Source organism: Rhinichthys klamathensis, unplaced genomic scaffold (assembly GCF_029890125.1).
Source record: "Rhinichthys klamathensis goyatoka isolate OS25496 unplaced genomic scaffold, OSU_Roscu_1.1 h1tg000393l_1, whole genome shotgun sequence".
In the NCBI taxonomy this organism is placed as follows: Eukaryota; Metazoa; Chordata; class Actinopteri; order Cypriniformes; family Leuciscidae; genus Rhinichthys; species Rhinichthys klamathensis.
In genome coordinates, this window is record NW_026606895.1 from 297,084 (window position 1) to 325,000 (window position 27,917).

At 40.5% G+C, this 27,917-nt stretch overlaps 2 protein-coding genes across 3 annotated transcripts in view; one reads left to right on the forward strand and one right to left on the reverse strand.

Annotated features, from left to right (window-relative positions):
• The window catches only part of pkd1a (polycystic kidney disease 1a), a 103,620-nt gene extending 97,749 nt beyond the window's left edge, over positions 1-5,871 (forward strand). The window contains exons 46-48 of the mRNA XM_056234324.1: positions 634-768; positions 2,778-3,098; positions 3,722-5,871. Of these exons, the coding sequence (XP_056090299.1) occupies positions 634-768; positions 2,778-3,098; positions 3,722-4,822 (1,557 nt within the window). The 3' untranslated portion in view covers positions 4,823-5,871. The remainder of the gene's footprint in view (positions 1-633; positions 769-2,777; positions 3,099-3,721) is intronic.
• A 2,776-nt stretch (positions 5,872-8,647) lies between these two features.
• tsc2 (TSC complex subunit 2) overlaps positions 8,648-27,917 on the reverse strand; it is a 60,569-nt gene continuing 41,299 nt past the window's right edge. For both annotated transcript variants that reach the window (XM_056234316.1, XM_056234315.1), the window contains 12 exons: positions 25,613-25,798; positions 24,389-24,457; positions 22,341-22,483; positions 20,950-21,467; positions 16,314-16,392; positions 14,079-14,165; positions 13,807-13,993; positions 12,490-12,629; positions 12,306-12,384; positions 12,129-12,220; positions 10,405-10,503; positions 8,648-9,085 (listed from right to left, as the gene is read on the reverse strand). In XM_056234316.1, the coding sequence (XP_056090291.1) occupies positions 8,915-9,085; positions 10,405-10,503; positions 12,129-12,220; positions 12,306-12,384; positions 12,490-12,629; positions 13,807-13,993; positions 14,079-14,165; positions 16,314-16,392; positions 20,950-21,467; positions 22,341-22,483; positions 24,389-24,457; positions 25,613-25,798 (1,850 nt within the window). In that variant the 3' untranslated portion in view covers positions 8,648-8,914. The remainder of the gene's footprint in view (positions 9,086-10,404; positions 10,504-12,128; positions 12,221-12,305; positions 12,385-12,489; positions 12,630-13,806; positions 13,994-14,078; positions 14,166-16,313; positions 16,393-20,949; positions 21,468-22,340; positions 22,484-24,388; positions 24,458-25,612; positions 25,799-27,917) is intronic.

The following is a 27,917-nucleotide window of genomic DNA, read 5'->3' on the forward strand; positions in this document are numbered from 1 at the left end:
GAGCAGTTTAATCCAAGTCTTCTGAAGAGACACGATCGTTTTAAGTGATGAATAGATACTAATTTAGGGTTTTATTCACATATGAACATGAACATACAGTACATAGAGCCCTTAAATGTGGTAAAGGGAAGCTAAACCGTACTTGCTTGAGAACAAACCTCATTGGTTCTCCACAAAACCGTACTCGCGAGAGCAGACCTCATTGGTTCTTGCGGAAGCTCAAACGTGCTTGCGTGACGTGAGAATGAACCTCATTATTGTGCGTCAAGCAAGCATGCTTGAGTTTCTGTTTGCCAAATTTGAGTGCTCTATGGACGTTCGCTGACCAAAAAAAGGTACTTAGTGTAGCTGTAAATTTCAGACTTGATAACTAGAAGAATGAGCCATTGTGCCCTTGAGCAAGGCACTTAACTTCAGGCTACTCCAGTGAGATTGCCTTGCTAATAAATGTGCTGTAAGTTAGTTTCAACTAAATGAATGCTACTTTTTGCAGACGCAAAGTTATAAATTCCATCCTCATGCTCTTCTCAGGCCAGACAACACTAAATATTTAATTCTGCAATAATTAATGGTATGAAAATACATTTTACTGTGAGGCATCACTTTTCACCCACCTCATTTATCTCTGTTTAGGCATCGCACCAGCTGCGCTTCATGAGAGAATGGGGGGTTTTCGGGAGGACGCTGAGGAGATCTTTCTGGGAGATGCTGACGGTTGCCATCACTCTTCTCGTGTTCCTGTTGGCATACTCACACACTGGACACCTGGTTAGGACACGCACACACTGCTGCACACCATCTGCAATGTGATTTAAACTACAGGGGTTGGACAATGCAACTGAAACAGCTGGTTTTAGACCACAATCATTTATTAGTATGGTGTAGGGCCTCCTTTTGCGGCCATTACAGCATCACTTCATCTTGGGAAGTCAGAGGCCAGAGGGATTTGACCCATTCCTCTTCCAGAACAGTGGCCGGGTCACTATATGATCTCGCTCCTCCAAAACACCCCTTAGTGGCTCAAAAATATTCAGATGTGGTGACTCTGCAGGCCATTCACTTTCATGGTCATCAAACACAAGTCTTGCTGTGTGTATTGCTGATACACGGCACCCCCTTCAGGGTACAATTTTTGAACCTTTAGGTGCACATGGTCCTCCAGAATGGTTCGGTAGTAATTGGCAGTGATGTGCCCATCAAGCACATGATGATATCGCTGCCCAAACCATCACTGATGCTTCACCCCATTTTTCACTCTGGGCAGCAATAGTCTGGGTGTTGAGCTTCTTTGGGGCTTCTCCACGTTGTAACTCCCACAGATATGGGATGGACAGTGATGGTGGACTCATCAGAGAACAATACATGCTTCACATTGTCCACAGCCCAAGATTTGACTGTTGGCACCAATGAAACATTTGGCTTTGGCACGAGTGACCAAAGGTTTGGCTATAGCAGCCCGACCATGAATATTGACTCCCAACAAACAGTTTTGATGGAAACGGGAGAGTCGAGGTGCGCATTTAATACTGCAGTGAGTCGGGCAGCTGTGGTTTAATGTTTTTTGAATACAATCCGGGTTAGTACCTGGTCATCCATTTCAGACAGCTTCCTCTTGCGTCAATAGCAGTTACTCCTGTTGGATGTGGTTCGTCCTTCATGGAGGTATGCCGACATTACCCTGAAAACCATACCTCTAGATACACCACAAAGACTTGCTGTCCTGCTCACAGATGAGCCAGTACATTTTTATTTCAATATAAAAAAAACGCATTGAGTCGTGATTATCCTGATGACCTGCATGCATAACCAAATTTCCTACTAATGTAGAGGAAATGAGAAGAATTCAATACATATATTAGATTCATAAAGGACATGAGTTTATAAAAGCACTCTATGATTTATCTGAACTAAAGGTTCATGTCTTTTAATTGTGTACATAATTGAGTGTCTGAGGACCTTGATGCTGGCTGAATTACACATTACAAATTGCCTACCGAGGGAGGTAAAGCTTGGTATGCTTGACCTTCTGTAAAACCAGCTGCAAAGACTGGGTATTGTTATTAGTTGTTTAAGTCATGCGTCACTATTGCTATTACTCATACAGGGGGTTAGAAATTTAATCAAATACACAAACCTTATGTATTAAACATAAGGGCATAACTTGTTCCACACTATTTGTGCTCAAATCATGCGGCTTGAGGAGAGTTGTGCTTTTGCTTTTTTAAGCAGGTGCAAAATTACATATACTTTAAGGGAGAGACAATTAATAGAGACCATAATATCATATTGGGGGTTGGCTCTTTTGGACCAGTAAGCAACCATCACTTTAGAGTGCCTTAGCAACCACATAATAGTGACCAAGCAACTACTTAGCAACACCCTGACAACCACTCAAGTATTGTGGGTTGAGTTGTATATGTCTGTGCATACATTTACAAATGTGTTTGTGCATGAATCCGAACACACCACCCTTTCCTTCTTCCTGAATTATTAAATCCAAATTCCAAGAAGTTCTTGGCTGTTTACATACAGTAAGTGCAACAAATGTTGGCACAATGTTGAAGCAGATGTAAGAGGCTGTTAAATTATCTCCCTCACTCACATAGAATACTTAATGGGTCAGTTATGAACCATTATTGTACATCTTATATCTGTTAAAAGCAGTCTGTTCTGATCAATAAATCTAATTTCTGCTCTTTTCTGGATTTAGTCCAGAAGAGTGTTTGCCAAACGTTTAGCAAAATCTTAAAACAAGCACTTTCTTTTTTTCCTTCTAGATTTTCCACTCTGTCATGGAGGGCTACGGAACTGTTAGCTCTACTTTCTTGAAGTTACTTGGCTCTATTGGGCGTGGACTGTTGTCATGGCGACCAGACAGTGGCTCCTCCCCCTGTTCTGCTTCCTGTTTCATCTTCCACATTAGCTTTACTCTACTCAGACTCGTTTTGCTGTGGCTTTTGGTCTCGGCATTGCTAAGGAACTATCGTCGGGCAAGGGCGGAACTGTACCGTCCAGCCGTTGACCTACAGGACTATGAGATGGTGGAGTTGTTCCTGCGACGCCTCAAAATGTGGATGGGGCTCAGCCGTGCTAAAGAGGTGCGTGTATTTACAAAATACCCAAGATTTTGTCTGATGCAAGATTTTACCAATGGAGCATGCCTGGAATTAGGTCTTGGAAGTATCTGATGTGATTATGAACTCTATGTAGGTTTATAGGATCACAAATTGATGATTCTACCTGAGGCACTTTGTTTATTTGCCAAACCTGAGTAGCTCATTTAGCCCATAGTCCCTTGATCCCTACAGTAGATTTGTAGTACATTAGTAGAAGCTTTTAAGACAAAGCAATTTGCAGAGCAGAGAGATTCCCCCTGAAGCACATTGTCTTGATAAAGCAGTATTGCAGACCTTGTTAACTATGGGTGTGGCATAGTGGCTAAAGCTCATAAATGGTTGCTGGTCAAGCCCTCCAAGGAACAAACCATGAACAGTTACCTTTGTGCTCTTGAGGGCACCTTTCCCCGGGTTTCTCCCAACAGATTGTCCATAAAAAATGCACAGTAAGTGCACAGTAAGTTGCTTTGGATAATGACTAACTCTTTTTACTGACTTTCTAGTATGTCACCAGTCTTTCAGATTGATCCTTCACCCCAGATCTTGACCTTTTAAATTACCACCACACACTTATCTTGACCCTTTATCCCTTTCTTTCCTGATAGTTCCGGCACAAGGTGCGATTTGAAGGTATGGAGCTCCCGCCTTCACGTTCCTCTTCAACAAGTGACTGCAAGTCCTTGTGTCTTCCTCCTCTGGACACTCCAGAGGCTCCCCCAACTCCCGACAGTGTTGATGGAGGATCTGAGGCCTCCTGGCGGCCCACTTCCAGCAGCCCTTGCAGTCTGGCTGAAGCCCCGGGTCTGGGACTAGGCCTTACCTTAGGCCTTGGGGTGATAGTTGGAGGCCAAGGCTGGAAAGAGAGAGCCGAGATGGAGGCAACGCTCCGCAGAATCCTCCCAGCTTTCGATGCTTTGCTTCTTCAGCTGGACCGGGTCACCCATGCCACAGAGGAATTGTATCGAACAGAGTGCCGTCTAGAGAGGCTGCTGAGGAAGAGTAGAGGACGGGGCAGAGGGACACGCCGCCACAGAAGTCTGGAGTCTGCAGGACAGAAGAGACATAGATACAAGGGGGCAGACAGGAACACACTAGTGGCAGAGAGTAGAAAAAGTCCATCGATAACTGAAATAAGTGCATCAGGCAACTTCTCACAAATCTCCAGTGGCCTTCCCACAAGCCTCAATAAGGTAGACTCCAGTCCCCACAGGACCGATAGTCTCCAAAAGACAGTTCTCAGTACCGTGGTGGTAGATGTCAACAAGACCGAGAAAGACCCTCACAAGGTCCCCCTCAAAGCAAGTCCCCCTGAGGAGGACAATGGTCCACCCAGAGTCCAAAAAACTGACACGGCTTCTCATAAAGTAAAAGGAACCTCCAAGGTTTACCCAAACTTCCAAAGAGACTCTGAGGTTGTTGGCTGTGCCAACAAACCTGCCCCTACCCCTACCCCTACCCCCGTTCCCACACCAACATCTACTCCCTCAACTGCTCCGGTTTCTGCCATAACTACCCCAGTACCGATCCCTCGCTCCCATGAGTGGGTTCCTCCCAGCAACAGCGAGAACCTTCCCTCCAGTGTATTCCGGCACCCTGCACACACTACTACGAATCCCACCCGCAAACGCAAGCACAAACCTCCCCCTCTTAAAAACAAGGTGCACCCCAACACAGACAGACCAATCTCAGGGCATCCCAAACCTTGACATCCCAAGGTTCCAACAATCAGTATGCAAGTTAAGGCAGATTTTAGGAATTGAGTCATAAAGCTAAGGGACTCAAGGAATGTTGAAGCTCAAGGGTTACGGCCTTTCATGAGAAAACGAGGACCTGGTGACAGCAGGTTTTGTAACCAGGCCCTCAAAAAGAGCAAATGCAAGACGTTTCTCAAACAAAACCAAATAACAGACCATAGCCTTAGGCTCCAACCCACAAGTCTTTCAATTGGTGACACCTTACTAGAAGTCACAAGATGGAAACTAGGTGCAGGTCACCATGGTTTTTACAATCCTCAAGAAGTTTATTCGATGCAAGTTGCCCTTTTCCTTCCCCTCTCGCAGTGACCTCAAGTCCAACCTCTTGACCCTGGTGGTCAACTGAGTTGAAACCGACAAGAGCACACCTTGTGCTGTCGCAGAAACAAAACAAACTCTTGAAAGAGACAATGAAGGACTACAACAGCACGCCTGTTGATGCAGGATGGCTAAAGCTTGATGGTACTTGTCATACAATGTTTTTAGTTATGTTTAATGAATAGTGTTCTTTTTTTGTATTGTTGTTGAAGGAAGCTATGTTAAGGTCATGGGTGTATGTATTGCCCATCGATGCAGAATAGGCACAACTTATTCAGAAAGGTTCACACTGACAGATTCGCACACTAACAGACACAAGACACACCTAGATTTGCGGGTACATATTTGATACGATTCCATAAATATAGAGCTTTGAGGTACTTATGCATAATTCATGCTTTTTAATATAGGGAAATAGACGCAAAAACATATCTTGAAAATATATAGACTTGTATGATTTCCCCACCTACATTTACACACTCACACTAACATACTTCTGAAGAGGCCATCAGGGTGCTAAACAACTAGTAATCCTCAGGATTTCACATATATTTCTTCCGACATAATTGCATGTCATCGCCATTCATAGGTTTTTCAGAGTGAAATGGACCTGAGGGCAAGTAAGAGAAGATTAAAATAGAAGGAAAACTGAGAGAAGGGAAAGTGTCAGAAATCGTAAGTTCCAAGGGAGTCAAAAAAATTGGGATACGTTAATAGAAGGACATGAAAAGGTAGATGAAGGGAAATGTTAAGAGCGCATTAAGACAAAGGTGTGTCCCTCATTCAAGCACAACTCCCAGAATTCTCTGTATGGGGATTATTTGTTCCAGCAGGTAAAAATTATGTTCCATGAAGAATTATTATTGTAAGTAGTTTGTTAATTCATGAAAAATCAGCTTATTATATATGGAAGTATTTGTTGCTGCCTTCTATGATGTTTTGAATCTAATTTAAAAAGCACTTTGTATTGATGTTATAAAATGATTGATTGTGACGGTATCAGTGTGATTTAGTTTGAATGTGTTATGGAAAATGTTTTGCAGAAATAATCAAATAAGCTTGGTAAGAACATAAGAGATAGTTACAACAGCATTGCTCTCCGTATAATTTTGCCAAAGCTTGCTACTCAAGTAAGAAGAGATTAACTTAAAGTTTCTTTTGTACTTAGCACTTTATTTCAATGTCAAGCTTTAGTGCTTTGCCATACTTAACTAGTGTGTAATGTTTCTTCACATACAGCTTTCCAGAACTATTGTCTTTGAGTGTTATACACAAGCTGCATCAGGATGATAATTACCATTAATATTTTTCATGTATTGGTTTTTTATAATGTCTCTTGTGAAGTACTAAAATAATGTTGTTTACCGTGATGACGCTCAGGGACCCTCTTTGTAAAAACTCAAACCAGGATTTATTTTTTGTTTGTTTGTTTGTATTGGCTTCAATCAATACATGTATTAAGGTCTCATATAATGAAATTAGAGTAGTTGAGAGTAATTGGATGATGAAGTGATGCTTAAGCATTCAAATAGATCCACTACAGGGAGTTTTGATTCTGTCAAACGTCCACTACAGTAACGTCCTTATTCAGGCCATTCCAGATGAAGTTTTGAAAGGTCATGTTTATCTGTACATATTGGTGTGCCCTGATGTAAATATTGTATTAGAGTTTGATTGCATTTTTTAAATCTCATTTGCCTTAACTGCACTGAGAGGAAATTCTGTTTTGTTTCCATTACACAAAATGGACGTTGGGATGTACACTCATCATTTCACACAAATGCTTTGCTGCATATTTCATTTCACCTTGGCGTTGGGAAAAAAATACCCAAAAGTATGAAATCATTGCTTTTTTTTATAAAACGTTTTTAATAGAACTACACACAGCACAAGCGGCCATTTTAAAATATAATGGCTTTTTAGTAGTTCTTTGCAGGACAGCACTGCCGCTGAAATATTTCATACTTTTAGAAGGTGTGTGTCAGAAAAATGTCAAGCCAGTCACATGTGCCAAAACCAACTTGCATGCAATAATGTAAAGTCCTACATTTTTTTTATTAAATGCTGAAGGTAATGTGTCGATTGCAGGTTTGCCATTTTGTGTTGTATTGTGCTGTTGTACTTGTAACTTTGTAGCACTTCGCTTTACATGCTTTTGCACTTGACAAAGTCAAATAAAGAGTCTGACAGCTGAGAGTCTCTGGTTCATGTGGGGCTTCATTTCAAGGCTTTTTATTCACTTGTGCCACAACATAAACATTACATTGCACTTTGAGATCTCTGGGAAATCGCCATCTTTCAAATCACAGCTTAAAGCTCCACTCAATGGTACCTTCGGTTAGCTGCACATTTGGACCTCTAGCAGTTAAAAAAAAACTGCATGCATTTTGTGGAAGAACATGGTTTTGGTTGTGCTTTGGCGCTGCAGATGAATATGATTATCCTTCAGCTCATACAACATTTGAGATTTAGATTGAAAGGATCTCAAGTGGACTAGCTGAAGATGTTACTATAGCTTTGCCCGTTAATAGACACGTACTTCCTCGAGAATAAATTCCAGCACAGCGCTACAATAACCATAATGAAATGAGCCTTCACAATAAATAATACTTTACAATGAACTCTATTAGAGCTACATATGGCAATTTATTCTGTATCTGTTTACCTTTCACCTGTTGAGTAATAAAAACACTGTCGCCTTTACAACATATTTGCTCCATTGTAACGCAGCCTCGAATTTTAGAAAGGTGCTATGAATTAAAATGATGAACTCACCAATATTTCCCTTGAAAAGCTCATTCCCTACACTAGCATCTATACAGACTAAAGCAACCGTTTCAAACATGAGTGAAAGTAGACTCAGAACAGCAGAAGTATCTTTGCACATTTCAATGTTTTATTTGGTAGCCCAAGCGCACACATGCACACACGTCTGATGTTTTAGTGTTGTTCTATTAGAAACTCAGATTAAAAATAACCATCACACACACAAAGAAAATGACAGAAAACAAGCAAACAGCAATTAGTTCACAGTCATCTTCAATCCCGCTGGATTCACATCTTCATGTCTTCAGTAACACTTGACAATAATGTTCTACACATTAGTTAGCGTGAATAATCCTTATACAGCACTCGATGCACGTGCTCATTTCTAAATATTAAAGTATTTGTAACATTCAAGGTTGCATTATGAAATCTAACAGTAAACTGCATGTGCAAATGAACATTAAATGCTTTAAGAATAGTTCATAACATCTAATATAATAACTATAGAACGTTATTGTGAAGTGCTTCCATGTTTTCTACTGTGGCTTTGGCGAAGCTCGCGGTGTAGTTCATGCAGGCTGTTATGTTGGCACAGCTGTGTGGACGGTTATCACAGACATTTCATATACTCAGAGAAAAACAGGAGAGATTGAGTGAGTGAAACGAACGTGTGTGTGTTGCGTGCGCAGTTTCGCGATACTGCTAAAAATGGCGTGCGATTATGCCAGTGTGTGTCTTTACATCCATCCTTCAGCAGACAGAGCAGCGTTTATGACATTCATTCAGTCAGTCAGTCAGTTCATACCCAGCGTTGAGTGAGACCAGCTGAACGGATCTCTTCCTGCTGGCACAATGGGTTTATCTTATCAACTCCCTGCCCTCCGCCTTCAGGAAAGGGTTCATTCGTCCGGACTGATGGGAACGCAGCGTCTCGGTTAAAAACACATCATGGGTCTCTCACTAAACAAAGTCTGTGAAATCGTCGACGGTGGACACGAGCCTCTTCCTCTGGCCGGCGTCCGGGTTGGAAGCAGCACCGGAGGGCTGGTGGGCGGGTTTATTCTGCATGGGACCGTGGCTTTGAGTCAGAGAGATCCCATGAGTGGGACGGGACTGGATTTCCTCCTGAGCCTATTGATGGGAAAAGCCAAGAGAAAGCAATCCCACAATGCATTATTCATGCAATACATATTATATATGCAATTATACACTCACCTAAAGGATTATTAGGAACACCATACTAATACTGTGTTTGACCCCCTTTCGCCTTCAGAACTGCCTTAATTCTACGTGGCATTGATTCAACAAGGTGCTGAAAGCATTCTTTAGAAATGTTGGCCCATATTGATAGGATAGTATCTTGCAGTTGATGGAGATTTGTGGGATGCACATCCAGGGCACGAAGCTCCCGTTCCACCACATCCCAAAGATGCTCTATTGGGTTGAGATCTGGTGACTGTGGGGGCCATTTTAGTACAGTGAACTCATTGTCATGTTCAAGAAACCAATTTGAAATGATTCGAGCTTTGTGACATGGTGCATTATCCTGCTGGAAGTAGCCATCAGAGGATGGGTACATGGTGGCCATAAAGGGATGGACATGGTCAGAAACAATGCTCAGGTAGGCCGTGGCATTTAAACGATGCCCAATTGGCACTAATGGGCCTAAAGTGTGCCAAGAAAACATCCCCCACACCATTACACCACCACCACCAGCCTGCACAGTGGTAACAAGGCATGATGGATCCATGTTCTCATTCTGTTTACGCCAAATTCTGACTCTACCATCTGAATGTCTCAACAGAATTCGAGACTCATCAGACCAGGCAACATTTTTCCAGTCTTCAACTGTCCAATTTTGGTGAGCTCTTGCAAATTGTAGCCTCTTTTTCCTATTTGTAGTGGAGATGAGTGGTACCCGGTGGGGTCTTCTGCTGTTGTAGCCCATCCGCCTCAAGGTTGTGCGTGTTGTGGCTTCACAAATGCTTTGCTGCATACCTCGGTTGTAACGAGTGGTTATTTCAGTCTAAGTTGCTCTTCTATCAGCTAGAATCAGTCGGCCCATTCTCCTCTGACCTCTAGCATCAACAAGGCATTTTCGCCCACAGGACTGCCGCATACTGGATGTTTTTCCCTTTTCACACCATTCTTTGTAAACCCTAGAAATGGTTGTGAGTGAAAATCCCAGTAACTGAGCAGATTGTGAAATACTCAGACCGGCCCGTCTGGCACCAACAACCATACCACGCTCAAAATCACCTTTCGTTCCCATTCTGACATTCAGTTTGGAGTTCAGGAGATTGTCTTGACCAGGACCACCCCCCTAAATGCATTGAAGCAACTGCCATGTGATTGGTTGATTAGATAATTGCATTAATGAGAAATTGAACAGGTGTTCCTAATAATCCTTTAGGTGAGTGTATATTATAGTGAGCAGTGAGCACTCTCACCCGGGTCCTGATCCTCTTGATGTGTCTCAATCTTGCCAGCCATTTTGAAGCATACGCGTCCGATGGGTTCGCCCTGGACTGGTGCACCAGCGACGCCATCTTTCCAAGACAAAGGAGCAGATAAAACACTCATTAAAAGGGTATAATGTAATTGATATTCTCGAAACAGTAATTAAATTCAAGGTGAAACACCTTCCAGATTGTGATATACTTTGCCCTGCCACAGTAGAAAACGCATTTCAATCTAATTTCCCCAAACCAAAGTACTCCCGTCTACTAATGCCTTCTAAAGTTCAATGGTAACCATGGCAACCAGAACTTATTAATCCACCCCCAAAATAGTCCCGATTTTGCATCTCCTCTCCCCTGGCCTGCCGGCCATTTCGTGGCACGTTGTGGTAATTGGCGGCAGAGGCAGTGGGCTGAGACTTCCTGCAGTGATGTGTAGGGTCTCGGGGGAAAGCGTTGGTGGTCGAGTCACAACGAGAACAGCCTTATTACACCGTCTCCACTTATCACAGCAGGTGGGAAGAGTGGTGAGCTCAACTATCCGAGAGAAGGAAAAAAGCTGTGCGCGGCAAACGGTTTTCCATCTCACGGATACGGTGTTTATTAGTGGCTTTCATTGAGGAAAACATCATTACTGCATCATTTGAGCTACACACATAAATGATACCTGGAATTATGATGATTTGCACCAAAAAAAAAAACAAAAAAACTATTGATTATCGATTTCTCAATTTTAATCAATTCTTTAAAGGGATAGTTTAACCAAAACCAATATTGGTAGCCAAACAGTTGTAGGAAGCCTTTGACTTCCATAGAAGGGAAAAGTACTATAGTATATACTATACTATAGTAACAATATTCTTTAAAATATCTTCTTATGTGTTCAAATGACGACAGACCCTCTTGTTGTTCCAAACCTGTATGAGTTTGAGTAAATGATGACAAAATGTTCACTTTTGGGTGTACTATCCCTTTAAATCCCAAGAATTTTTATACTTTTCTTCAGTATTTAATGTATGTTTGAATAAATGCGTCAAGTTTTTATGTCAGCCACCATGTTTATATATATATATTTTAAATGAATTGGAGTAGAAACATAATTAGTTAGTATTATAACTTTATTACTATAAAAAAACGTACTTTAGCAATTTAAGTGTTTGTATACAAATCAGCTAATATTAAGCTTCATTATTATAGTAATGTAGTGCCAACTGATTCCCTGTTTAACAGCTTTAGATTTAAATTTGCCATGTACGGTCTGTATCTGATATCCAAATAAATAAATATCAAAAACAAATAGAATTTTGTGTTAATACCCAGCCCTATTAAATACCTTTCTGATTTGTTTTTTGCATAGTAACGCCCTAGCAACCACCAGGGGTGTAAAATGTACTGGAAAAGTGAAAGTCTGGATACTGAGTGAAGTCCAAGTATCTAGCCCAAGACATACTTGAGTGAAAGAAACATGATAGAGGAGGTTTTTGCTTAAGCAGTTTGATCATTTTCTCAATGCAAAGTGAATGAATTGCGTAAAGTGATCTGACAGACAGAGGGGTTTTGTTGAGGTGGAAAAACGAAAAGCAACGGTGCAGGTCAAAAACATCCATCTATGTTACACAGAACAAAAACACAGGCAAGTGCCACTCTTTAGGAAATGTAAAAGACTGGTGAAACACAAGGAAATGAGACAAAAGAGGGAAAACACGGAGTCTCACATTGGCGTGCAGCGCCATCTGTCTCACGAGCAGAGGAAGGTTGCGGTCAGAGACGATCTTTGCCACGCTGGTGTCCACCAAACCCTCCAGATCTGCGAGAGAACGAGGAGTCACAGGGTTCAGGCTTCGGCTTCACTATAATACACACATATCTGAATGAAAGCGGGAGATTTGAACCTTTGCGACACTGCAGCGTGACCAGGTTGCTCTCGTAGTCCAGTGGCTTTATAAGCACCTCCACAAAGTTGAACTGGCCCTGTCAACATCAACACACAAAATGTTATATTTTATAAACGCTTCAGGTGGAAAGAATGTGGCAAAGACAGGAACGCAATGTAAAGGGACTCTCTCTCTCACACACCTTGATGGTGCCCAGTTTGTACTCCTCCCCGGAGTCGTTATAAACCACCACCACGAAGTCGTTGCCGATGTGGCGCTTCTTGTTGCAGCAGCCCTTGTCGCTCTCTCGGTTCGGCATGAGAGTGGCTATGTGGAAAATGGCTGAAGGGAATGACTGCATTAGTCAGACTCTCTTTATGAACGCTTGAGTGTCCTCAGATGATCAGCTCAACTTACATTAATGGATCACACACACAGACACTCAGTCAACAGCGACTCGAGTGGATCTGGAGTCGATTCATCATACTTGAGATCGTGAAAGGTTTGCCTGTTTTCTGACTGTTGGGGTTTTTCAAGGACCTCTCTAATAATAATAATAATAATAATAATAAATAGTTATTAATAGTAGATAATAAATTACAGTAATAGTAGAATTAGTTAGAAATAATATTTATTAAAATAATAATTATTAGAATGAATAATAATAATACTACTACAAATTTTTATTATTATTATTACTATTATTCTATTATAATTGTTGACCAAAATTCAACAGTGAGTGAAGAAATACTGACTAAAAATATATTCCCCATCCATTGAAAGGTTTGCTAGACTTCATTTCTTAGGTCTTTCTAATAATAATAATAATAATAATAGTAATTATAATTAATAAAAATAATAATATATATTATTATAAATATGTATTATATAATAATAATAATAATTATTATTATTATTATTAGAGAGAGACCTTAGAAATGATCATGATTATAGTTACTATTATTATTATTTTAGTAATACAAAATAATATTAAATTATAAATAGAATTAATAATAATAATTATAATAATGACTATAATTATTATTAATAACATTATATCTTAATAACAGAAAGTAGTAGAAAAAATAAATAATTATTAATTAGAATGAATAAAATAATTATATGAATGTAAATGTATTATTATTAAGAAAATTATTAGTAGTAGTAAATTATTATTATAATATAATGACTATTGTTTGTATTAATAATAACTTAACAGCTAGTAATACCAGTAATAAGAATTATCAAATAAAATAACAACTACTACTTCTACTATTATTATTATATAATATATAAATTATATAAATAATTGATCATTAGAATAAATAATAAATCTTTTTATAATTATTTTATTGAGTAAATTATTTTATTATACAATATAATATATAGCAATATAATAGTTATTTCCAAAAAAATATTATTATTACTATTATGAGTAATGATAATAATTCTTTATTTTTTATTTCTTACTACTAGTACTACTAATAAATAACGTGATGATGATGTGACGCACTCTCACCTTGCATAATGTCATCATGCCAGCAGTAGGTGAACTCGCCGTCGTCCCCGTGCTGGTCCAGTCCACCCAGGAAGATCTGGTCCGGGTCGCAGTCCTTCAGGTGGATCAGTTTCCCCAGGCCCGTCAGGAACTGTGCGTACCGGTTGGACCCGTACTCGTTGGACAGTATTGACACCTCGTTATTTGCCTGATAATAAACAACCATAAATCATAAAGACTTCCTAAAAACCAATCTCAAACAGCAAGTCTCACCGAAAGAGAAAGATGTGTACCTGGCCGGCTCCCACAAACACCACACCGATCTTGTGCGTGTCGTACGGAGGCATCTGATCCAAGACTTTAACGGCACGATCTATCAGCTGTGAACGCCAGAACACACTACATTACCATGAAGCTCTGCCGCAATCAAGGCAGTGTAAGAAAGAGGCCAGTGAAAAGTGTTCCATCTCACAGAGAAATGGCTCATACTTCGCCACATTGAAAATAGATTAAGCAGAAGTATTATTTTTATGGAAAATGTTTCATTTTATTATTATCATGATAATTAATTTTATTTTCCCTTTAAAAACTCAAGAAAAATTTAGACAGATGGAACGAACGAATGAACGACAGACAGAACGAACGACAGACAGAATGAAAGAACGAACAAATGACTGACAGAACGAACGAGCGAACGACAGAGACAGAATGAATGAACAAACAAATGACAGACAGAACGAAAGAATGACAGATAGAATGAAAGAACGAACAAATGACAGACAGAGAACGAACGACAGACAGACAGAACGAATGAACAAATGACAGACAGAACGCACGACAGACAGGACAACAGACAGAACGAACGAACAGAACGAAGGAATGACAGACAGAGAACGAACCAACGACAGACAGAATGAACAAACGAACAAATGACAGACAAAACGACAGACAGAACGAACGAGCGAATGAACGAACGACAGAGAGACAGAACGAAGGAATGACAGACAGAATGAATGAACGAACGAACAAACAACAGACAGACAAAACGAACGACAGACAGAATGAGCGAACGAACAAATGACAGACAGAACGAACGACAGAACGAAGGAATGACAGACAGAGAACGAACGAACGATAGACAGAATGAACGAACGAACAAATGACAGACAGAACGAACGAACGAACGACAGAGAGACAGAACGAAGGAATGACAGATAGAATGAATGAACGAACGAACGACAGACAGACAGAATGAACGACAGACAGAATGAACGAACGAACGAACAAATGACAGACAGAACGAACGAACAGAACGAAGGAATGACAGACAGAGAACGAACGAACGACAGACAGAATGAACGAACGAACAAACGACAGACAGACAGACAGAATGAACGAACGAACAAATTACAGACAGACAGAATGAACGAACGACAGACAGACAGACAGAACTAACGAACAACAAACATAATGAACGAACGAACGACAGACAGACAGAATGAACGAACGAACAAATGACCGACAGACAGAACGAAAGACAGACAGACAGACAGAACGAACGAACAACAAACAATGAATGAACGAACGACAGACACAGACCGAACGAACGACAGACAGACTGAACGAACAAACGACAGACAGAACGAACGACTGACAGACAGAATGAACGAACGAACAAATTACAGACAGACAGAACGAACGACAGACAGACAGAACTAACGAACAACAAACATAATGAACGAACGAACGACAGACAGACCGAATGAACGAACGAAAGACAGACAGACAGAATGAACGAACAAACAAATGACAGACAGACAGAATGAACGAACGAACAAATGACAGACAGACAGAACGAAAGACAGACAGACAGACAGACAGACAGAACGAACGAACGACAAACATAATGAACGAACGAACGACAGACAGACAGAATGAACGAACGAACAAATGACAGACAGACAGAACGAAAGACAGACAGACAGACAGAACGAACGAACAACAAACATAATGAACGAACGAACGACAGACACAGACCGAACGAACGACAGACAGACTGAACGAACAAACGACAGACAGAAAATGAACGACAGAGAACCAATGGCAGACAGAAAGAACGACAAAACGAACAACAGATAGAACGATGACAGACAGACAGACAGACAGACAGAACGAACGAACAACAAACATAATGAACGAACGAACGAACGAACGACAGACAGACAGACCGAACGAACGAACGACAGACAGATAGACAGACTGAATGAATGAACGACAGAGAGAACCAACGGCAGACAGAAAGAACGACCAGACAGAAAGAACGACAAGACAGACAGAAAGAACGACAAGACAGACAGACAGACAGAAAGAACGACAAGACAGACAGACAGACAGACAGAAAGAACGACAAGACAGACAGACAGACAGACAGACAGACAGACAGACAGATTTGCGCTGAAATATGACATTGATGTTTTCATGAGATTCATCCCATTATTAAAGATGTAGGAGAGGGACTATCACCTGACCTGGGTTTTGGGCAGCAGGAGGGGTTTGTTGGACTCGTTGCCGAAGAAGGGAGAGTGATAGAGCTGCAGGAAGACGAAACTGCAGACAGAGAGAAGAGGATCAAGGTCAGATCTACTGAACCTCCACTCCTACACGAGCGCTAAACACTCAACTCAACACCTTCCTCTGCCTACACACTCGCCTCATCACACGGGGACAGATCCAAGCTAAAGGGGAAGAAGTTTGGAGAGGATCAGGGAGCATGAGGTCGGAGCAGGACAAGTGTCCTGAAACACTTCACCCCTCAGGAGACCCATTAAATACGGCTCAGAGACACTTGGCAAATTAGGATAAAACCCGAGACTTAAAACAAACCTTGCCTTGACAATATCAAAGGGAAGACATGCGGCACTGCTAACAATATAGAGAGACATGCTCAGGAGGATGAGTAACCGCTGAACCCACCTCACAACTAATTATTACTAGCCAGCTGTTCAAAATATCACTACATAAAAAATAGCTTTATATCTATCTATCTATCTATCTATCTATCTATCTATCTATCTATCTATCTATCTATCTATCCATCCATCATCCATCCATCTATCAATCCTATCCATTCATCTATCCATCTATCATCCATCCATCCATCCATCCATCTATCATCCATCCATCCATCCATCCATCATCCATCATCCATCCATCCATCGATCCATCCATCCATCTATCATCCATTTATCCATCCATCCATCGATCTTCCATCCATCCATCCATCTATCCATCCATCTATCCATCGATCATCCACCCATCCATCATCTATCCATCTATCCATCCATCATCATCCATCATCATCCATCCATCCATCATCCATCCATCCATCCATCCATCCATCCATCCATCCATCCATCCATCATCCATCCATCCATCCATCCATCTATCCATCGATCATCCACCCATCCATCATCTATCCATCTATCCATCCATCCATCATCATCCATCCATCCATCAATCCATCGATCATCCATCAATCCATCCATCTATCATCCACCCATCCATCATCTATCCATCTATCCATCCATCCATCATCATCCATCCATCCATCAATCCATCGATCATCCATCAATCCATCCATCTATCATCCACCCATCCATCATCTATCCATCTATCCATCAATCCATCGATCATCCATCAATCCATCGATCATCCATCCATCCATCTATCATCCATCCATCTATCATCCATCTATCCATGCATCGATCATCCATCTATCCATGCATCGATCATCCATCCATCCATCTATCATCCATCCATCCATCCATCCATCCATCCATCCATCCATCCATCTATCATCCATCCATCCATCCATCCATCCATTCATTCATCTATCATCCATCCATCCATCCATCCATCCATCCATCTATCATCCATCCATCCATCCATCCATCTATCATCCATCATCCATCCATCCATCTATCATCCATCTATCATCCATCCATCTATCATCCATCCATCCATCTATCATCCATCTATCCATCCATCAATCATCCATCCATCCATCCATCATCCAACTATCATCCATTCATCCATCCATCCATCAATCATCCATCAATCATCCATCCATCCATCCATTCATCTATCAATCCATCTATCCATCTATCCATCAATCATCCATCCATCCATCATCCATCTATCATCCATCCATCCATCATCCATCTATCATCCATTCATCCATCCATCCATCTATCATCAATCCATCCATCCATCTATCAATCCATCTATCCATCCATCCATCTATCAATCCATCTATCCATATATCCATCTTTCTGACTAGAATTTTTTTTTAAATCATGATAAATCGAACATCACTGGCTCTCATACAATCATCATTAACAGGTACAGCGAGGGGGGACATTTTTAATCACTAATTGTTACATTTCTGTTAAATAATGTTTGAATATATGTTTAGTTTTAGTCGCTTTCTCACACAAAGTTATTGCATGACTTCAGAACATTTCACATCCACGATTATTGCCTGAAAAACAGGACGTTCAAAACTCTTTCCATGGAAGAAACTCCTCCTTTTATGCGTCTTTCTTATCATCACCCATACAGGAAATGTATTTTGAGTAACGGGGACTTCAGTCCTTACTGGGAGGTAACTGTAGCTTTATATCCAACATGTTAAAATCTGTTCACAACCATTTTAAAAGGGACTGTAAACAGTTTCCAGAAAGACAACAGCTCTAAGTGTTTGAGCGAATCCCATCACAAGAGACCGATACATGTCTCTGATGCATTTCCTCATGATGGAGGAAAGTGTGTATGGGAAACTCACTCGGTTTCCTGGTGTCTGTCTATATATAAGATCGATCACCGACTCTGGCGGCACTAAACTTCACATAGATGGATGGTAGTAATTTCAAGTAATTCTAATTCAAAAAGGCAACAATTTGAAAGCGCTCAACTCAAAAAGCGCCTCACTTCTGGAAATGAGCCGAGCGAGCGAAGAAGACAGGATGATTTAATGTCAACGGGGCGACGGATGATGACAGTAATGAGAAAGAATGAAGCTCTCCATATCATTACTCTCCATATGATGCTTTGCTTCTGCTGGAAATTGAAGCACTCTGTGTTGAGAAATCAAACGGCTGTCGTTCAGAAGACATTACAGGTGCGTTAACGTTAGCTGAACGTAATCACGGCTTAACGTAGACGACACTTACGCCATCCATTACACGACTGAGCCACGGTCACCGTCATGGATTATTGATAGGTTTAAATTGCGGGGTCGTTTTCCCCCACATTTTTATACAAACTGTCCCTGCATTAAGTGCAAGTATTTATAATGCACATCTTAATGTAAAACATCTGCTAAAAATGAGACAACAACCAAAAAAAAAAAGAAAAAAAGACCATGATGCAACGGCAACTGCTAGTGCTAAACACTTCATCTTCTGTGCTAAATTTACAGTTCTATGAATATTATAATGTGCGAGTAATAAATAATGAGTTATTGTGTTATTAATGAGGCTTATCTAGTGAACAATAATATCCCGTCCTGTTGTTTAAAGGGGCAGATGCACTTTAGGCTGAAAATCACCTATTTAATGCCTTTGTGTTCAAACCGGCAATTAAAAAAATAAAAAATAATAATAATAAATACACTACCATTCAAAAGTTAGAGGTAGTGTAATTTAGGCCTCTAGGCTGCATTTATTTGATCAAAAATACAGTAAAAACTGTAATGTGAAATATTATTACAATTTAAAATCACAGTTTTCTATTTGAATATGTTAAAATGTAATTTATTCCTGTGATCAAAGCTGTATTCTCAGCATCATTACTCCAGTCTTCAGTGTCACATGATCCTTCAGAAATCACTCTAATATGATGATTTGATGCTCAAGAAACATTTATTATTATTATCAGTGTTGAAAAAACTTCATATTTTTGTGGAAACTTAGATAACATTTTTTTTCCAGGATTCTTTGATGAATAGAAAGTTCAAAAGAACAGCATTTATTTGAAATAGAAATCTTTTGTAACATCATAAATGTCTTTACTGCCACTTTCGATCAATAAAATGCATCCTTGCTGAACAGAATAATTAATTTCTTTTTCTTTAATCTGACTGACCCTAAACTTCTGAACGGCAGTGTGTATGTATGTTTATTAGTGGTGTCAAACCGCGATTTAATCGCGGTTAATCGCATTAATGTCATAGTTAACTCGCAATTAATCGCACATTTTTATCTATTCTAAATGTCTCTTGATTTCTTTTTGTCCCATTATTTTTTCTCATTTTAATGCTCTAATCAACATGGAAAAGTGTATCGGCTTGTTTTGTGCAAATGTTTTTTATTGAAAACAACATTGGCATATACAGTGTTCAATTTCACACTAACACTCTCACTTGGAGCAAATAATCTCTCACACAATGTAACACTGTCCATCAATAAAAGGGTGAAAGAAATACTGACGAGGTCCTGATATTGACGAGGGGGCGGAGAATTCGCATCAGCTGTGTGTGTGTGTGTGTGTGTGTGTGTGTGTGCTTGGCCATCATCAAGCGGTATTTCAGACTGGACGTGCTGCGATGATGATGATAGCTCAGTTCACAACGACAAAACACACAGATCACTTTGGTCTTGTCAATGGAACCATTTGGCAACTTTTTAAAGTAAACTTTCCATTCAGAATCTTATTGGCACCATTTCGGCGTCTCGCGCTCGTCATCCACTCAAAACGTAACGTTAACCTACTATTTGGCCGGCTCGCAAGCCCAAACAAGTGTGTGTGGCGTGCCGGTTGTGTTGTTTCCGGTCTAGCTAGATCCGCTTGCGCTTTGGTCGACGAAGCAACAAAACGTCCTCGCGCGGCGCAAGCCATTGAAATGAATGGGTTTCATAGTGCAGCGCCGCGCATGCCGCGTCCTGTTGCAAAAGTATGTGAAAAAAACTACAAAGTTTGCTAGACCAAACGCGTTAATCGTGCGATAAAAAAATTGACGCTGTTAATAACGCGTTTAACTGACAGCCCTAATATATATACATGCATACACACAGTATATATAACTGATATCGATATGGTATTGATATATGATCATAAGTCCCTAATACATTCAAGATCCGATTTCATGTAACGATCTCAGTTTACCTGGGACTGAGTCCTGAGCTCTTCTCTGCATTGGATGGCCCTCCTCGGTTGTGGTACGAGTCTCTGTCCATCTTCCTCTCCCTGCGGGACGAGGGTGCGGACACTGAAATGGTGTGTCCGCGGGGTCTGTGTCCGGTGGGAGACTGGGGTCCCGGCTGGGCCGTGGGGAACTCCAGCCTCATCCGGGACGTGGACGATGAAGAGACCGAGACGCTGGTGCTGGTGCTGGACGGGCCGGCGGACCCAACGCTCTCCCCCGGGGCCTCTCTCTCCGGGCCTGGGGCCGTCTGGATCCTGGGGCACAGCACATCTCCGCCCGGGGCACTTTGGGCTTCGCTCAGCGCCTCGGGGAGCGTCTGCAGCTCGGGGGACGAGCTGGACTGTTTCAGGGGTGTGGGGGAGAAGGGGAGGTCAGGGTCATGTGGTCCGGGGCTCAGCGCGGGCTGGTCGATCGGGATCCCGCCTTCACTCACCTCCTCCAGCGTCGACTTATCCTCCTGACTGGACGTCGAGGAGGACTTGAGATAACAGAAATCACACGAATCAGTCATTGGTTTGTAAATGTCAATAAAGTAAAATTGCTGGCTGATATATTAGTCTATTACTACCAGTGCTGCGGAGAAACTACACACTGACACTTGACTATATTAGCTGAAAATACAGATCTATATAATAAATGTTATTCTTAATATTATTATTACCAATTATTCATAGTACTTATATATTCTATTAACATTTATATGCATTTATATGCATATAATAATAATATTAAATATAACAATTAACTCCCTCTCTGTCATATATGTATATATTAATGGGAAAAAAATGATCACTATAAATTACATAAAACTGTGTATGTATATATATATATATATATATATATATATATAAAATAACTAATATTGTGATTATTAATATATAATTATATGAATATTATGAATGTGAATATATATATTTGAAAAACAAATGTGAATTATATAACTATATTACATAAATATATAACTATATATTACATAAAAACTGCGTGTGTGTGTGTATATATATATATATAAAAAACGTAAAAACTGCATGTGTGTGTACATATATATATATATATATATATATATATATGTGTGTGTGTGTGTATGTATATATGCGTGTTGTATATGTACACACATGCAGTTTTTGTTTATATATATATATATATATATATAATATAACTCTAATATTGTGATTATTAAAATATATAATTATATGAATATTCATAATATTAATAATGTGAATAAAATAGTGAATATTAATAGTGATTTTTGTAGTCTGATAATGATTTAATGCCTAAATGATGGTGATTATTATTGTATTTATAAATAAATAGCAACAATAAAATAATAAACGAATGATAATTATTTTACCCGGCTCAGCATGCCAGCTGGTGTCGCACTGGTGCTCATGAAGATCGGCTCAGAAGGAACGGCCTCGAACTCTTCCAGCTCCTGCGACTCCGCCGGTGACGCGCCCGTCCTGCTCTGCACACCCTCTTCCAACACAACAGAGTCTGTGGGACGGCAGCGTGTGCACAATCAAGACGGCGGCACAGCAGACTGAGCTGGAGGAGCGTCTACCATTAGTCTAGAAACTCTCCTAAAGTCACTCTAATGCATGCACAGATCAAACCTGCACGAACACACTCTGATCACACACACAAGCTGATCGAGCTGGACACATAAAGCAGGATCAGTACGTGATTCGACACTGAAAGGCTTTCCAGAACATGCTGCTGTCAGACACCCAACGAGAAGAGAAATGAGAGTTGGAGAGTGTCATCTGTATAATGTACATCTAAAAGTTAACAGAAGCAGATACACACTTCTAACGGTCTCTCTCTTCCTGGGAAATAAATCCAAAATAATGATGACATCATGTTGCAGTCATTGGTGCATCTACTCTAAATGTTTATTCAATAATATGCCTACTTTTAAATTAAAAATAGTACTTCAATCCAACTAGTAATAGTATGGCTGGGTGTTGTACTGTAGCTAAAAATTATTTACTGTAATAAGAATATTTAGTAGATTATTTAAAGTAATTTTGGAACAAGTATGCAAGTAATAAAATACATGTCGTCTTATTAGCCATCAAGATCTTTTAAAGGGATACTCCACTTTTTTTTGGAAATAGGCTCATTTTACAACTCCCCCAGAGTTAAACTGTTAAGTTTTACCGTTTTTGAATCCATTCAGCCGATCTCCGGTTCTGGCGGTACCACTTTTAGCATAGCTTAGCATACATCATTGAAGTGGACAAGACCATTAGCATTTCTAAAAAAGAAAATGACCAAAGGGTTTCGATATTTTTCCTATTTAAAACTTGTTCCGTTGTGTTGACGGAAGGTGGCCTATTTTCAGGCGCTGTGTCATATCATTACGCCTGCTGCTCTCATGGTACGGCAGTGAAGTTTCTTGATTATTACGCAGGAATGAGAGTATAGTTCCTAGCGATATCAGCCTAGAAAATCACAACTTTACATTTTCCGTCGGTCTTAGTGCACGATGTAACTATAGAAGAGTCAAGTTTTTTAATGGGAAAAATATAGAAACTCTTGGTAATTTTTGTTTGAGAAATGCTAATGGTCTTGTCCACTTCAATGATGTATGCTAAGCTATGCTAAAAGTGGTACCGCCAGAACCGGAGATCGGCTGAATGGATTCAAAAACGGTAAAACTCAACAGTTTAACTCTGGGGGAGTTGTAAAATGAGCCTATTTCCAAAAAAAAAGTGGAGTATCCCTTTAAATACCAATGCATTGAGAGTAATTCAATTAATTAATTGCAATATCTAATTCAGTTAAAATGTTTAATTGACTGACAGCCCTAATATGAAGGTAAATGCACGTACATACAAGCAATTATTTATTGATATAATAATACATGAACATTCTTGTACTTTAAATGAAATAGTCACAACAGGCAAACTGAAAGCTAACAGTTAATTACAGCAGGTGATAAAATCTGAAAAAAACTATTTTTAAAATATCAAAATATCATTTTTAACCTAAAATATTGATGTTGAATGAAAAATGTTCACATAAAAGTGAAATGTCAGTTACTCTTGATCTATATAGAACGGCTGAAACCTTTCTTTCTATCTACATGGTCCGTCTCTCACAGAAACACTTTTATGCGAGTCAAATTCAAATCACACGCATAAAGGGAATACATTACCAGATGACAGAAACTAGGCAGCTTTAGAAGAGAAAGATGCCTTTCAGGTCAAATTCAGGGATGAAAGAAGAAGAGCAAAGGGAAGAGAAAAGAGCTCCAGGAAAAAAAATCAGGAATCATCCCATCCCTTGTTCTCGGGTTGAATGGCGATTGGTTGAGTTCACCTTTGATTAGTCGCTTTGTTCTGGTCTGTTGAGTGTTAATAAAGAGCCACATACACACACCAGATACATATCTACCTGCCCAGGAAATACTCCTGTGAAACCTGCCGGGTGTATCAGGGGAGCAGAGAGAGCTGAGCGCGCCCACTGCAGCGACAAACCCCGCACACACACACACACACACACAGACAGAAACCAACACAGGGCAACCTATCAACATCGCATGGACACAGATGACAGAACAAAACAACAGAGTCTCAGGCTGAGAGAGTGGCAGAACAGCATGATCTGTAAAGAGGTCTGTAGGACAAACGCTTTCTCATTGTGTTTATTCTGTTACTGAGAGGAAAGTGTTCATCATCGCTCTCAGAAGTAGACGGCGGCAGGATGTTCGCTAACAGTGCATCACTGCAAATGTATTCTTTTTTACTTCTAAGCGAAGGACTTCACGGCGAGCATATCTCGTTCAGTCTCTGGTGTGTTACGTGACTGATTTGAAGTTGCTGGCTACAGTTCACTTAAAGGGTTAGTTCACCCAAAAATGAAAATGATGTCATTAATGACTTACGTCAGCGGCGGCACTGAACGCGGATCCACAACAGAACCGGAAGACAATACAATGCTGAATAAAGTCCTAGTTTTTGTTATTTTGGGACCAAAATGTATTTTCGATGCTTCAAAACATTGTAACTAACCCACTGATGTCACATGGACTACTTTGATGATGTCTTTATTTCCTTTCTGGACAAGGACAGTATACCGTACATACATTTTCAATGGAGGGACAGAAAGCTCTCGGACTAAATCTAAAATATCTTAAACTGTATCCCGAAGATGAACGGAGGTCTTACGGGCTTGGGACAACACGAGGGCGAGTCATTAATGACATCATTTTTGGGTGAACTAACCCTTTAATGGCCACCGATGTCGCTACCAACAGGGCTTTCTGAATTCTCCAAATAGCCCTTTTAAACGGCACAATAATTGAGGTTATCTCAAATAACTGAATAACCAAGATTAGACGATTACTCAATAATCACGACAGGCCAAAGAAAAACTAAAAATCATGGATGATGATGTTTCTGTTGTATATTGCACATTTTCGCAAATGTTATTGGGAACAGAAAATATTCAGTGCACAGTACACACGCTACATAAATAGTGTATGATAGTATAGCAGTAGGCTATCCTGACACAGCTTATCATACTTTCTTAAAATACTGGCGCACCCGATATACTCTTTGAACTCATTTCAGCTGTGTATAAACATCAGAGATTAGACGCTGGAGTCGTGCGGCTCACCGGTGTTGGACCGCTGGATGGGACAGGGCCTGCCCTGCGGGGGGGCTACAGGGGCCTCGCTCCGGGACTCCTTCACCCCGTCCATGGCCATCAGCACGCTGGACAGCTCCTGCAGCGGCAGGTTCCCCAGCTCAGAGGAGAAGGGGCTCGGCGGGTTCTCCAGACACATCAGCCAGCTGGTGTTACCTGAGCAGAGACAACGAATGAGAGCAGATTTACAGAATCAAACAAATGCCAACTGGACAGTCGCTTTAAATGTCTGCATAATGCAATACGGTCGGTACGAGAGGCTGTGCTGTATCGTGAATAAGTCACGGCTGAAGGGCTCAGGGATTTGTTTTATTAAAGCCAAAAAATATGCATCAATGCAACTTTCATGAAGTGAAATCACTTGAAGATTCTCTTCCACTGGAAAAAATAGTCCCTGACCGTGAACAGCAACAGAAGTGACATTATTTCATATTTCATTAACATATATTATATGGCTTTATGAGTGAATCAGTCAGTACTAGCAGAGACAATTTATATAGAGACATGCCACTTCCTCAATCCTCAATACAACTATATAGGGAAAACCCGTAATGCCAAAGATGGCTGTTGTATGCACATGCCCCGCCCCTCCCGCTGGAAAGCCAATCGTCTGCTTTTAACAGTCAAGCCGGGAAACATGTAAGCCTATCGTCTGGTTCCACTGACGCATGCACACAGTTGAGGTTTGCGACAGCGGAGACGAGAACCCTTGCGCATGCGTAGTAAACGTATAACCTGTGGGGAAAAAGACCTTTTAAACCTTATTTTGGGGCAAAGTCATCAAACTTTTTCAGCGATTTTTATCATATTATACTGCTGTTTCTATACAAGCAGTTTTTATGTCCCGGTGACCAGTGAAAGTGCAGTTCTGGGTCTCTGCCCATTCATTTAGATAGGAGCCTGGTCTTGTTAGTCCGAAATAGCTGCCCGGAGGCGTTGCCAAGATGGCGGCCGAGTGGCATGACTTGCCTAAAAGGACTTTGGTACTAGTCACCCAGTCACTCTCTCCTATTGCGGTCTTTGATTTTGAAATGAGCTGATTCTCAATCAAATGCAGCTCATATCTATTGCTTTCAATGATGAAAACTCCATTAAATAGATCGGATTTATATCCGTTTTGCGAAAACCCATTTATGTGACCAAGTGTAAATTAGGGCTGTCACTTTACGTTCGAAAATCGATCGGACCAACCAACACAAGTATCGAAAACGAAAATAGGGAATCGATTTTAACAGCCTTTTTTGTTTTTGTTTTTTTTTTTACCAAAAATGGACAGACCAATACAGTGCACAGAACATGTAGGATGTCGGAAAATAACAATGTCTTTTCTGTTAACCAAATGCTTTTTAATATTCGCTATTACTTCAATGCAAGTGAACAAGCGCCGTTATTTGTTGCGTAGTGACGTGTGTGTTCAAGTAAGCCAGAAATGCGCAGATTCTGCACAATACGCTGTATTTAATATATCATGAGGACTAACAAGTTGCGTATTTGCGCTAAATCCGCTAAATTTGGCTTACACGAACTTCCTCAGCAAAGAAAGTGAGTAAACACAGAAACACGCCAGATTGGCTCGTGATTTGACGGCGTTTCCCGTCCAAGTTCATTTTTACCCACATTTGGCGAGTTGGAGTGTGTTAATCTCAATCCCTGAATGTTGCGCTCCTGTTTGTCATTGTGCACGAAACTTCACGCCAATAAATCATCAGAAATATTGCTGACTTGTGCGTCTCAAGCGCCCTCTTTACGCTCGTCCTCATGCCTGTTAGGTGTCCGTGGATTTGCCTGTATTTGGTGATGAAAATGGGAACGTCTTTAGACATGGAAAAGCGATTTTACAATCGATTCAATGAACACTTGCGTCTCAAAAATCGAACAGGATTTTTTCACAAAAGTGACAGCCCTAGTGTAAATGGAATCATTCTGATAAATCAGATGGCCATCCGATCAGAAAAAACGCATGAAGTGACAAGGTGTAAACAGGTCCAGGCTGATCGGTCCTTTACATGCAATCTGCAAGCAATCACATCATTACCGCAAGCTGATTGGCCACTGCTGATCCTGCAGCCAATGAGATTTAAACAGTCTGGTTCAGTGTTCGCTTTAAGCAGCAGCAGCATATCTTACACACTCACAGCAGCGTGTCTGTGTATCTAATGGCAGTAGCAAGTCCATACCATCAAGACCAAATACATTAACACTGCCATATTCATAAACATACCAAAACGACTTTGAGAGTTGTCATGATTGAATTTGAAATAGTGCATGTTTATGG